Below are 12,672 nucleotides of genomic sequence, written 5' to 3' on the forward strand. Positions count from 1 at the left end.
ATGTATTAATTTGTTCTATGAGCAACTATGTGATCAACACCTCTCTAATGCACGACACCTGCAGGGGGACATGAACTCTGACCATTTGGACTGGGTTAGTGGTTTTCAATTTTTTTCTACCTCTCAAGCCCTTTTTTTTTTTCAGACAAACTCTTATGAAGACCACCAATTTAATTTTTAAAAATGGATCCAAGAGGGGCTCCTGGTTGAAGCAGAAGCTGGGGCCCCAAGCCCTCCCTCTCACTATCACCTTGGTCTCCTGAGTTACCTCCAAGGAATCCCCAAGATTTGAAAACCATGGCACAGAGTCTCCATTAAATTATATCATATCTTCTAGTGTTAAGCAGAGATGTGTAAGATGCACCTTAGTTTTACAAAAGAGCTTGGGGGAAATGTCTTGAATTGGTGTTAAAGGAAAAAAAGTTATCTGGGTCATGTAAATAAACTATATTTTCTACCAGAGTTGGCAAACTATGATCCATGGGCCAAATCCGGCTTCCTGCCTGTTTTTTAAATAAAGTTTTATTGGCACAGAGCCACACCCATTTTTAATGCATTGTCTAAGGTCAGTTTCCAGCTATAATGACAGAGTTGAGTAGTTGCAAAAAAAGACAGTAGAATCCACAGAAATGAAAATATTTACCATCTGCCCCTTTACAGAAAAAGTGTATTTAACTCTGTTCTACACAGAACCCAGTTTGACCTCATAAATTCTGGACATGCGGTTATCTTCAATAACCTCCCCAAATAAATTCTCATTGCTCAAAAGAAAAATATGAACATCAGTGGATGGTGCCTCACGGCAGGATGTTAGTAATATTTCTACAGTGTTAGGAATACAGCCCAAACTCTGCTTTTGACAAGCTGTGAGGTCTGAAGCTTGTGACTTTTGCAAAACTGACTGCTAGGCAGCATGAGTCATCTCCTCATTAGGATGTTTATTGCTGCTGCCCGGCTCCACATGGGAAACATCTTCCACCACTTTCCACGTGGGGCTTTTGTCTGGGCCAGGCCTCCATTCTCACTCTCTGCAATTCCAACCTCCTCGCATCCATCCTTGTCTCCCAACTTTCCATTCTCCGCATAGCAGCCAAAGCCACCCTTTAAATAAATAAATTAGATCACATTACTCTCTCGACTCGACCCTCCAAAGGCTGGCCACCGTGCCTCACCTTCCCACAGCACCCGCGGCCCTGCCTCACGGACCGCCCAGCCCTGCCCTCTGCCCGGTTTCTACCACCACCCATCTGCTCCTCATGCAGCTCCAGCCACACGGCCTCCTTTCTGTCCCAGCTCCAAGCCTTGCACCCACTGCTCCCTTAACCTACAAGGTTCATCTTCTTCCACATCTCCTTCCTTTGGGAATTAAGCTCAACAGCTGCTTCTTCAAAGAGGACTTCCTGGACCACCCAGCTAAAATGGACCTTCACGTTTCTACAGTCACTGCCTTTTACTCGATGTTGTTTTCTTCATAACACTCATCACTATCTGAAATTATCGAGCTTATTTGCTTACTCCCTTTGGTAGAGCTGGGACTTCTCTAGCTTGTACACCTAGAATGGAAACTGGCATATAACACGTACTCAATAAAGAGCTGTTGAATGAATGAATGGTGACATTGTGACAGGCCAGGGACTGGCTAAAAGACTTACACAAATTCTCTTGTTTAATCCTCACAAGAAACCTGGGAGAACGATATTCATCTCCCCAGTCCCCAGACAGGAACACTAAGGATGGGAGAAGTTAGGTGACTTCCCCACAGCTGGATGGCCAGGAAGTAGGAAGACTGCAGACGACTGTTCTAACTGCAGGGCAGTGGTTACGACGGGACTTCGGAGTCCCACTGTCATCGGTTTGAGTCTCAGCCTTAGTGTCACGGGCTGCGTGGCCTTGGGCAAGTTTCTTCATCTCGCAGAACCTCAGCAGACCTGAGCCAAATGGGAGTAAAACTAGCACCTACTACATACGTTTTGTGAGACTTGAATCGGATTACTCACATGGAAAGCAGTTAGCAGAAAACTCAGCAAATGTTAGCTGTTGCTAGTTGGTGGCAGAGCAGGGATTTGAACTTGGATCTGTCTCGTACCAAGGCTGGGTCTCTGCTAGTGCATTAAACTGTCGTAGGGTTTCCTGACCCAGCCTTCTCCCACTCCGTTTTGAAGCAGCAGGATTCTTCCACCACCACCCGTCCCCCAAATACATTGAATCTCTGCCCCAGCCCCCAACTTTCGGAAGTGCACGTGCTTTCTTCCTGCATACCTCACACTCCTCATCGCCCCCATCCGCCCATCTGCTGCCCGGCTACGGAAGTGATACATTGGGTGTGAGAGACAAAAAAAGAAACCTTCCTGCACAGTCTCCGCCCCTCTGCGACTGGCAGCCTCCCAACCACAAGGTGTTAAATCCCAGCTCCACAGCAAACCTCCTGCAGGGACCCCAAGTCAGAATCAGCAGCAGATGCCGCCAGCCTGCTTCTGGTTTCTTCCCTGGAATCAGACAGCAGTGTCACTGCCCTCCCACCCCTCAGGTCCACGGGGAGCTGGTGCCCCTCCCCAGGCAAGTCTTCTTGGCAAGACCACGCGGTCTTTGGCCAGCCCCAGGGTCTCATGAGGCCTCCGGAGGGCCGGGAGCCCCACCCACCCCGGGGGGCTGGCCCCCGGCCACGTGAAATGCAAGACCACTCGTTCCTGGGGCCCAGGGGCTGTCCTTCAGAAGCAGCCAGGATTCCCAGCCACATGTGACGCCTCGGTCCTTCATGATGTTTTCCTTCTCACTCCAGAGGGGAGGGCAGAGTCGGTCCCAAGAGCGGGGACAAGTTCCAAGCAGCCAGAGACAAAGAGGCCACTTCTCAGAAATGTGCTCTGGGGGGAGGGTATTGGGCACCAGGAAAAGGAGAAGGAGCTCTGCTCCCTCCTCACACCAAGCGACTCCCACCTCCACGTGGGCGTCCGAGTCCGAGGGCCCAGGCGCAGGGCAGACTCACTGCACCCTCTGTCTAGGGCAGAACACTGAACACAGGTGAGCGTCCCCGCCAAGGAAGTACGGCTGGCCAACCAAGCAGGTGGTCCTGAGTCTGAAAGACCAGAGAGGCAATGGCCCAGACGAAGTGCTCTGATTCCCTGACCATGTCTTGCTGCAGGGGAAGAGGGTGTGTGTATGTGTGCGTGTGTGTGTGTGTGTGTGCACGTGCATGTGTGTGCAGGGAATTTTGCCAGCCAAGCCAGAGTGTCCCCTGGGATCTCGAATCCTGGACTCATCTCCAAGGCCGCCCCCTCCCCCATCTTTCCCCATGGCTACAAACCCAGACAAGAGAGAGAGCCGGATAGACTCTGCCTCTACAGAGCTGAAAGGAAACCTTCATGAATTTCTAAACTAGAAAGAGAGCTGGAAGGTTCCCAGCAAAAAAGAACACCCCCAGCATTCAGACAAGTCTTGTTATCTCCAGCTGGGGGAGCAAGGAGGGAGGGGCAGGAGAGAGACACAACATACTTCCGAGAAGCAGTGTTTTTTTTTTTTCTTTAATCTTTCCTCTTGGATGGGGGCGGGGGAAGGAGTAAAGAAAGCATTCTGACCTAAAAAGCCACTTGCACTTTCCTTCCTCCTTCAACTAGCACTCAGGAGACAGGACTCACAGTGGTTAAGGGGCAGCCTGGAAGCCCGACCAGGTCCTAATCTCAGTTCAGATTTTCCTAGCTGTGTGACCCGAGACAAGTTCTCTAGATTTTCCAAGCCAAGGTTCCCTCATGTGGAAATAAGCATAATAGGAGTACCTACTACCATGTTGTTGTTGTTGATAAGTTATTATTTGTTTGAGGATTAAATGAGATAGATATTGTATGTAAAGCATTTAGCAAAGTGCCTGGTACACAGAAATCCTCAGTAAATGGCAACTAATACTGTCGCGTCTCGAGTCTTGTCTGGATCTGAGACACAAATTTGGTACAAGAATCACAGGTGACAGCCCAGGTTCTGACCCACCGCTCCAGGGCTCCTAGGAGCCTCTTTACATCATCGGCTGAAGCCCTAAAGTCTGTAGGCACAGGAGCTCGGACAGTGATGGCAGCACAAAAGCCTGGATGAGGACATGGGAAGGACCAGGAGCCGGAAGGAAGCTCACACCTTCCATGTGATTTGGTTCATCTTACCCTGACCTGCTAGGCCCTCAGACAGGCACTCGGAGTGAGGACCTCACGGGCCTCTCACATCAAGAGGTGGTTTAGTATAGAGGATGAGAGACTGGGCCCTGGGGCCCAACCTCTGAATTGGCATCTTGGCTTTGCCACTTACCAGCTGCATGACAGCAAGCAGGAAAGTTACTCAGCCCCTCTGTGCCTCAATGCCTTCACCTATAAAAGGCTGTGATGAGAATTAATGAGTTTGTACATGAAGGTACTTAGAACAATAGCTGGTTCAAAATAAGTGCTAAGTGATGGCTTTTGTCAGGGGCTCAGGTCTTCATTAGATGTCCAGGAACGACTTCATGGCTCATCCTGTGATTTGGCCTATAATCCCAACCAATCTGATACTTTATAATGGTGGTTTAAATGTTTGTCTCCTCCATGACACAGTTCTGTGAGAGCAGGGACCTTGTCTGTCTTGCTCACACCTTTGTATGCATCGAGTAGGTGCTTAATTAATTGTTAACTGAATGAATGACTATGCCAGATTAAATCGAACATCTCCCTGCCCAATCAAACCATTTTTGAAGCCCCTCCCCCCATACCAATGGTCCTGAGAAGATAACCTCCTCATGGCCAGTGTATATTCTCTTGTCCCTTGGGAAGTTCTGTTTTATTATTTTTTCCTCTCTGGCCCTACATTGATTTCCTTCGCAACAAAGAAAAAGAAAAAGAGCTCCCTTCAAGGCTCTGGTTTAGTAATAATACCAATAGCAACTACCATTTATTGAGCACTTACTATATACCAGACTCCATATTAAGGAATTTTATAGACAGCACATCAGTTAACCCTCACAAAAATCCTCTGAGGGGGCCCTATTATTTTCCCCATTTTGTAAATGAGGAAACTGAGATTTACAAAGATTGGGTAACTTTGCCCAAAGTCACGGGAGAGATTAAAATCCAGGTCCTAATGGTTCCAAGCCCAGCTGTTAACTACCACATAATGCCATCCCCAATTTGTTCCTAATTGGGCATTGTTCCTTTCCTGGAAGTGTCGCGACACAAAAGCCCAGAGGAAGCTGAGCCCGTCTTCAGTAACTCCACCCAGGTGACTCTATGCTCTCCCAGGAGGACGGCTCCTTCAATCAGTAAATCAGTCACACACAGATTTGTGAGCCTTTTCTCTCCCTCCCCCTCTCCCTCCCGCTCTCCCTCCTTCCTTCTTTTCTTCCCTCCTTTCCTCCCTCCCTCTCTCCCTCTCCACCCTCCTTCTCTCTTCCCTTCCTGTCTCCCTCTCCCTCTCTCTCTTTCTCATTTGCTCTTGATCATTCCTGGTTATGGCTCAAGGACCAGCCTGATATTCCAGCCCCACAAACATTTTTGGTCACAGCTGATGGTCAGTTCCTCTGCTCCTCTGCTTCTATCTATAACTAAGAAAAGAAAACAGTGTTAAGGGCCTATAATCTCTCCCCATAAATCCTCTCTCATCTCGGTTGCTTTCCTAACCTTCTTACCTCCCCTAGATCCTTTGGGGCCCGAAGGGTTGGCATCACTTCAGTGCTACCTAGAAGTGTGGCATCCGGGTGGCTCTCGGGCCCTCTCACGCTCATCTCATTTGGTGGCTTAGGAACTTGGTCTGAAGGCCAAGTTAAATAAACTGCACTCTGGAAGTCAGCAGAGTGGTTCCACTTAAGAACTCAACTTTCCTGTTTAAGAAGCTTTGAAAGGAAGCCTTGATTTTGACTTTAGAGATCAGTGTCTCTCATGGCCAGCACCAGATCACAGTTCCTAAATACCATTCCCCACAAAAGGAACCAGGATTCGTGGAGAAATGGCTGGTTCCAGGACCTGTATGTAAACAATCAAGGTGAACTTGAAACATTTTGGGAGAGGGTGGGGCGGCACAGTGGCCAAGAAGCAAGGAAGTGCTCAGAGAATGATGTGATGAAGTGGGCTTAAAGGGTCTTCGGTGGCCAATTCTGGGACAATTTGAGCATTAAAAAATGATGGTAGCGCTATGAAACGTGGGGAAAAAAAAGAAAATTCATGAATCCATAGTGCAGAAGAAGAGAGAGCAGGCCAAATGTGGGAAAATGATAATAATGGGTAAATCCAGGTAAAGGATGAATGAAGTATTCTTTCAACTTTCTGTGTATTTAAAACTTTTCAAAATAGAAAGTTGGAGAAAGAAGGAATCAGCTTCTTAGCCTGAATATTCTGAGATTACTAAACCAACATTTCCTGGCCAGGAAGATGTGAAGAAAGTTGTCTCCTGGGCTCAGTGACCTCCAGCCCTTCTCCAATTCTCTTGGTTAATGGAACTTGTCAATGGTTATGAATCAATCAATCACCTAATGGATTTTAAGACTCTAAGTAGTTAGGTTAATACCAACTGTGACAAGCATTGTCAAGGACGGTGAGCAAATAAAGGTGCTACCACGACTGCTCAGTACTGAATGCTCTATAACTCAAATATAAAAGAGGCTGATACTTTCTGGCATTTGCACTCCTCTTTCCTTCTAAGGTTCTATATGGCACTCAGGAAAAAATTCCAGGGCTCTACAATGGTGCTCAGCAGGAAGCCTTCCTCCTCCAGGATTAAAGGGCCTGAAAGGATCGCTTGGGCGCCATCTACTGGGAAAATGCTTGCACTGCCACCTGGCTTCCACACTGTGCCCCAGCTGTGCACAGACCACCCAAGTGCTCAGCTGCCCCTTAACAGAGGCAGGCAGCATGGTGCCCAGCACTGAGCAGGCATTCAACAAATACTGAAATGAATTCTTCCTCGTATGAATTCCCTTCACATTTATTTAGTGCCAGTATGAGCTGTAGGTGATAAGAACCTAATAACATCCTATTGATGTCTTCTTAGGGTCAAGCCCTGTTTCCACGAATGTACTATAAACTCATGGAGGGTTCATTGTATTCCCTGGTGACCAGCCCAGTGATCCATAAGAAATGCTTCCTTCGTGCATGTGGCTGTGATCAGATAATATCCATAACTGGGTGGAATGAAGACAGGGATCAGGTAACATACACTATATGGAATGAGGCTTCCAGAACAAACATCACGGAATTGAACAAGCATAACTGAACCAACACAGAATGAGACAGGAGTATGACCATTACTTTGTTTGTTTCATAGCATTGACCACACTCTTATTTTGTTTTTGTTTTTGTTTTGTTTTGTTTTGTTTTTTGGTCTCTCCTCTCTAATTTTCAAGCTCTAAGATGGCAGTGACTACATCTGTCTTGCTCATCGTTGCACCTGGAAGCATCCATTCAAGAAATATTTTTTGAATGGTTATGGGTAGATTTATTCATTAAATTTTTTTTTTAATGAATGGGGGCATGTGTGCTCCGCTTTGCCTGCCTAGTGGTGATGACCAGTTGCCCTGAGCCAGTTCTGCTGTCCTTGAGAAGGCTTTGATCCTACACATGGACACCATCACTAATCCAACCAATCAGACTCCATACACAGTCAGCTCTTACACTGAGGCTAAACCCAGGACTCAACCAATAGGTACCATTTGGAAAGACACACATACAGGATTTCTTTGGGCAAATGCAGTCCTTCTGTCTTTGACCTCCTGCATGCAAATATTCTTCCCCTTCTCTGCCTTGTCCGCTAAACAAACCCACTTACTCACACAGAGTGTTTAGAGTATTGTTTAGGAAATATTTGTACCCTTCCCCTTGGGATGGAATATACTCTCATACTTGACTGATTTGAGGATTAGCCATGTGACTTCCTTGGAATATGAGTGAACGTGATGTGAGCAGAGGCCTTAAATGTGGCTGTGTGTTTGGCTTGGCCTCTTGTGCTTCTGTGACCCACTATGAGAAGACCACACCCCAAGTTGCCCCTTTGGTCTGAGCCCTGAACCCTAGAGTTCAACCCAGGCCAACCCAGCTGAAACCAGTTAAACCCCAGCCAACTCACAGACCCAGGATAGAGAAAAGTACACAACTGTCCTTTTGAGGTTGTTTGTTACGCAGCAAAAACTGACTAATCTATATGAACACATTATCACCACCACCCCTGAAAGCTTCAACTTAGAAATTCTGTTCTCTGACCACAATACCTCTTCCATCTACATGTTCCATTGCTTTATTATCACTAAGCCTGCTTTTCCATCTCATTGAGACCTCCAGTCCCTATTCTGTTTAACAGGTTCTTTTTGGTTTCATGTCCTACCCAACCTGGATCCCTGGACAATCATGTCTCAGCCAACTCTTGGATCAACCAAATGACTGCTTTTATTCATCTCTGCTACCATGCTGCTAGAGAGCATCAACCACCTGTCCTGGCTGCATCACCTACACAGGAGTTCCAGCTTCAACTGGGTCCTCAGCCTTGCTTGGACATGCTTTAAATTATCGCTAGCTGGTGCATTTCCTCATTCATCACGTGGCTGTCCCAAAACTTTGGTACTCTCAAGCCTCAGCTTCCCTTCTACTCTGCTATCATTAGAGATTTCATATCCTGCTTTGCAGAGAAAACAGAGCTATTAGGAAGAACTCACCACTGGGAGGTAGGTGAGTACTGTGGTTGGGAATAAGGGGTCTGAAATCACATAGACTTAGGTATCTTCCTCACCCTTTGCCCTAGACTCTTGCATTTTGCGACAGGTTTGATCAAGCAAAGAACACCAATAGCACTCCATCCTCTATTTCTGCAGACGGGAAATATCGTTCATAAGAGTAAAATTACTTAGACTCTAAGACCATCCTGACGGCTCCTGATTCAAATAGGAAACGTGTAAAATAGGCTTAACGAAATAATGACAGTTTGTACATTGCTCCAGATACTGACTCTCAGTTGCTGCAGAGACGAATCTTAAACTGAGACAGGTTAGATTTCCACTCCATTTTCAAAGGATTATTGACTCAGAGGGGAACCCTAATAAAGATTTTAGTAATTCTTGGAGATCAAGCAGAACCCAGAAAGAATCCCTTTCCTGGGAAAAGTGGCATGCTGACAATTTGATGTGGGTTCTAGGAATTTAACTCAGGATTCAAGAAGGCTTCCAATAGAAATTCATATGTTAAATGCACTACAGACTTAGCATTTTTGAAGCCTTATTCACTGCTTGCTGACCAATGACAACACACAATTGCTTCTCAGTGGACATGAGGCATGCTCTGTGCAGAATGCATTGGCTTCATTTCGGAGAGAGTGGAAGATTTAAGAGCAGACAGAAACCTCCCGTGGCCAATTCCAAACAGAAGTCCACAATCCACACCCAAAAGATGGAAACACATCTTTGCTTTTTACAGCCTTACCTAGAAAGCCCTCCGGCCACCAACTTTCCAGAACTCAGAGTCCAACAAGATAAACCTTAGTCCATGGTAAAGCTGAGACTTTAAAGGAGCACACGCTAGAGACGGAGCTATGTCAGGGTCTACTCACGCATGCAGTCTCCTCCGTACCAGCCCGCGTGGCACTCTGCACAGTAGATGCCCTTCACGTAGAAGTCGTCCAGAGTACCCCCCCACGAGCCGTTTCGGCACGTCTTGCAGTTTTCAAAGATGGTACAACCTGAAATTTTTCCAAGCAGAAGGGTGTTAGATTAAGCACATGCAGGTTCTGATCGGCTGCACGAGAGAGAAACTATGGACCTTCCCAGGACCTTGTCTCAACTAAGGGCATCTGGACCTAGAAAGGTGCCAAAGCCCTTAGGAAAAAATGCTCATTCCTAGGCAGACGCTAGAGGCACCAGAATTCAGACTGAGGAGTTTAGGAGGGTGGTCTGAACCATCTTCCTAGTTAGTGGCTGATGGCTTTTTTTTTTTAAATTCCATTTCTGGTCATAATTATGAACTTTAAGTTTCAATAAAACACAATGCTATTTAAAATTATTTTGTAATCGCTATGTTTTATAAAGCAAATAACATTGATGAAAATACCTCCAAATTTAAGACTAATTGACAGCAAATGCCTATTACTATATGAAAACCAAATCTAAATTACACTGTTGTTTGTACTGAAGGAAAACCCTCTTGCTGGCTGTAAATTTTTCACGTTTTACAAGGGTGCCATATCTCACGTAACATCAGTAACCTGAAAAGTACTATGAGATATCAAAAATATTTAGTAATAAGCTTCCAGACTGATTGCACATTTTGGTTCTAATGCCTTAGTTTTTAAAAAGCCTACGTGGAGATAATTCACATACCATAAAATTCCCTCTTTTAAAGTGTACAATTCAGTGGGTTCTAACATACCCCAGAGTTGCATAACCATCACTATTCTCTAACTTTAGAACATTTCATCACCTTCCCCACAAAAGACCCCATACTCATTAGCAGTCACTCCCCATTCGCCAATCCCCACCCTCGGCCCTAATCCCTGGCAACCAGTAATCTACCAGTCATTTCATATGAATGGAATCATACAATATATGGCCTTTTGTGTCTGGCTTGTTTCATTTGTGGCTGACGTTTTAATGCAAAATGAAATAACCTGTAGTAAAAGGTAGAATCCATCAATACAGGGTATTTCTTCTCTTTATAAAAATATTACATGTTTATTATGGAATATTTAGAAAATTCAGACAAGCAAAAAGAATTCAATTAAAAACACCAAAAATTCCATCACCCAGAGAAAATGATCAGTAATTCCCTCTCTATACATGAACACATTTTTTAAAAATTAGGCTTATACTATATACTGTACATTCTGTTTTTAATAACTCACCTTTTAATTTAATAATAGATAGTAACCATCTTCCCATTCCATTAAATATTCTTCTATGGCATATACTTCTATAACCAGAGTGTGCCGTCAGAAACAACCTTAATGCCTAATAATGGGCTCACCCTGGAAGGTGTCAGGCTCCCCCCGACCAGCAGGCCACACCAGAGAGGGTTGAGCAGACCCTAGTCGAGGGTTATTTTTAAAACATGGTCTCCTGAGGGGTGGGGGACAGTGAGGAAAGGTAGAGATAATCCAATCCCACTTATTAAAACGGAGCACTAAGTTCTGGCGCCTCCACTGTCCAGCTGTGTGTCCTTGAGCAAATTGCTTAAGCTCTCTGTACCTCAATGTCCTCATCTGTAAACCCAGGGTTAAAAAACGTGCCTACCCCATAAAGTTGTTTTAGAAATTAAATTCACACATGTAAAGGGCCTGGCACATAGCAAGTACCCCCAAAACATGAACTATTATTATTATTCTGCATTCCCATACCTCCTCTTGGCTTATCCCCACCATAGCATATAGCATGCTCAGTTTTAACTGCCTACTGTCTGTTTTCCTGTACAGACTGAAGTCAGCGACTGCACCATGTTCAACATTATATCCACCCCCACTTAATACAGTATCTGGCACATAATGAGAGTTCCAGAAATATTATTGAGATTTGAGCGAATAAATAAATGGATAGATGGATGGTTGAATGGATGAATAATCCAGGCTTCTGAACTGTTCAAGATAACCAGCATTTCCTTGAGCTAATAGCATACTTTTTTGCTTTTGGCTAAAATTAGGTTTTCATTGGCCTGTAGTGTATACATGCAGTGTACATATGTGTGATTTCTGTAGGACAGAGACTTGTAGCTCTCTCTCTGCACACCATCCTGACTTTGCTTCCCTCTCCCAGTGTCTCTTCCGACCAGAAAAGAATTGCTAATATGATTCATCAAATTTCATATGGCCCATAACTGGGTCCCAGGGGTCCTTTAAAAGACCGCTTTAAAAGATGGTCTTTTAAAGGCCATCTTCGCCCATGTGCCACATTCCCGTTCGATTTCCGACCCACTGTGCCACCAAGGAGGCCAAGGGACTCAGAGTCCGCCCTCTACGCCCCTGCCAACTCTCAGCACAGTAACATCCAGGCCATTAGGTGCAAGCCACAGAAACCAGCCTGGTGATTAAGATGAACAAGTCTGTGTTAAAAAGACGCTAAGTAGTTCACGGTATTGCCAGAAGGGTTAGAGGACCGAGGTCCAAGCTACACAGCCTAGAAACGCACTAAATACACAGCCACCTTGCTCCATTGAGGGCCCCAGTGCCGCTGGCCACTGCTGGACGTCAGCACTGCCATCCCCACCACCACGCCCCTGGACATCGATCCTTGTGCAATTACTGCCATCACAAGAGAAAGAATCGCTGTCCAGCATAAGGATAGAAGTGATAGAAATTCTTAAACCAGGCTGAGATCCCATTTCGCACCTTTGAGACTGACAAAATTCCAAAACAACACATTCTGTCGCAAGACTTCGGGAAAACGGTACTCTCATGTACGGCTGCTGTGAATGCCAAATGCATGGAGGAGAATCTGGCAAAGGCTGGCAAAATGACATATGCACTTCCCTTTGATGCAGCAATTCTTCTTCCAGGAATCTACCCCAAAGATATGCTGCAAAAATACTAGCTGATGAATGCCTGAGGCTATTCACTATAGTAGTATTTATAACAGCAAAAAGCTAGAAATAACCCAAATACTCATGAACTATGGTAATCCACATGATGCAGTTATACGCAACTGTAAAAAGAAATGGAAAAAAAACAACCAGCCTTATTACTGTCAGTGAGTGATCTCCTGCA

At 45.4% G+C, this 12,672-nt stretch overlaps 1 protein-coding gene across 5 annotated transcripts in view; it reads right to left on the bottom strand.

The window, feature by feature from the left end:
• Positions 1 to 12,672, bottom strand: part of PAMR1 (peptidase domain containing associated with muscle regeneration 1) — a 166,018-nt gene that overhangs the window by 32,967 nt on the left and 120,379 nt on the right. For all 5 annotated transcript variants that reach the window (XM_082410473.1, XM_082410474.1, XM_082410472.1 and 2 more), the window contains one exon: positions 9,535 to 9,663. In XM_082410473.1, the coding sequence (XP_082266599.1) occupies positions 9,535 to 9,663 (129 nt within the window). The remainder of the gene's footprint in view (positions 1 to 9,534; positions 9,664 to 12,672) is intronic.

Source organism: Balaenoptera physalus (assembly GCF_965194825.1).
Source record: "Balaenoptera physalus genome assembly, chromosome: 10".
Taxonomy (NCBI): domain Eukaryota; kingdom Metazoa; phylum Chordata; class Mammalia; order Artiodactyla; family Balaenopteridae; genus Balaenoptera; species Balaenoptera physalus.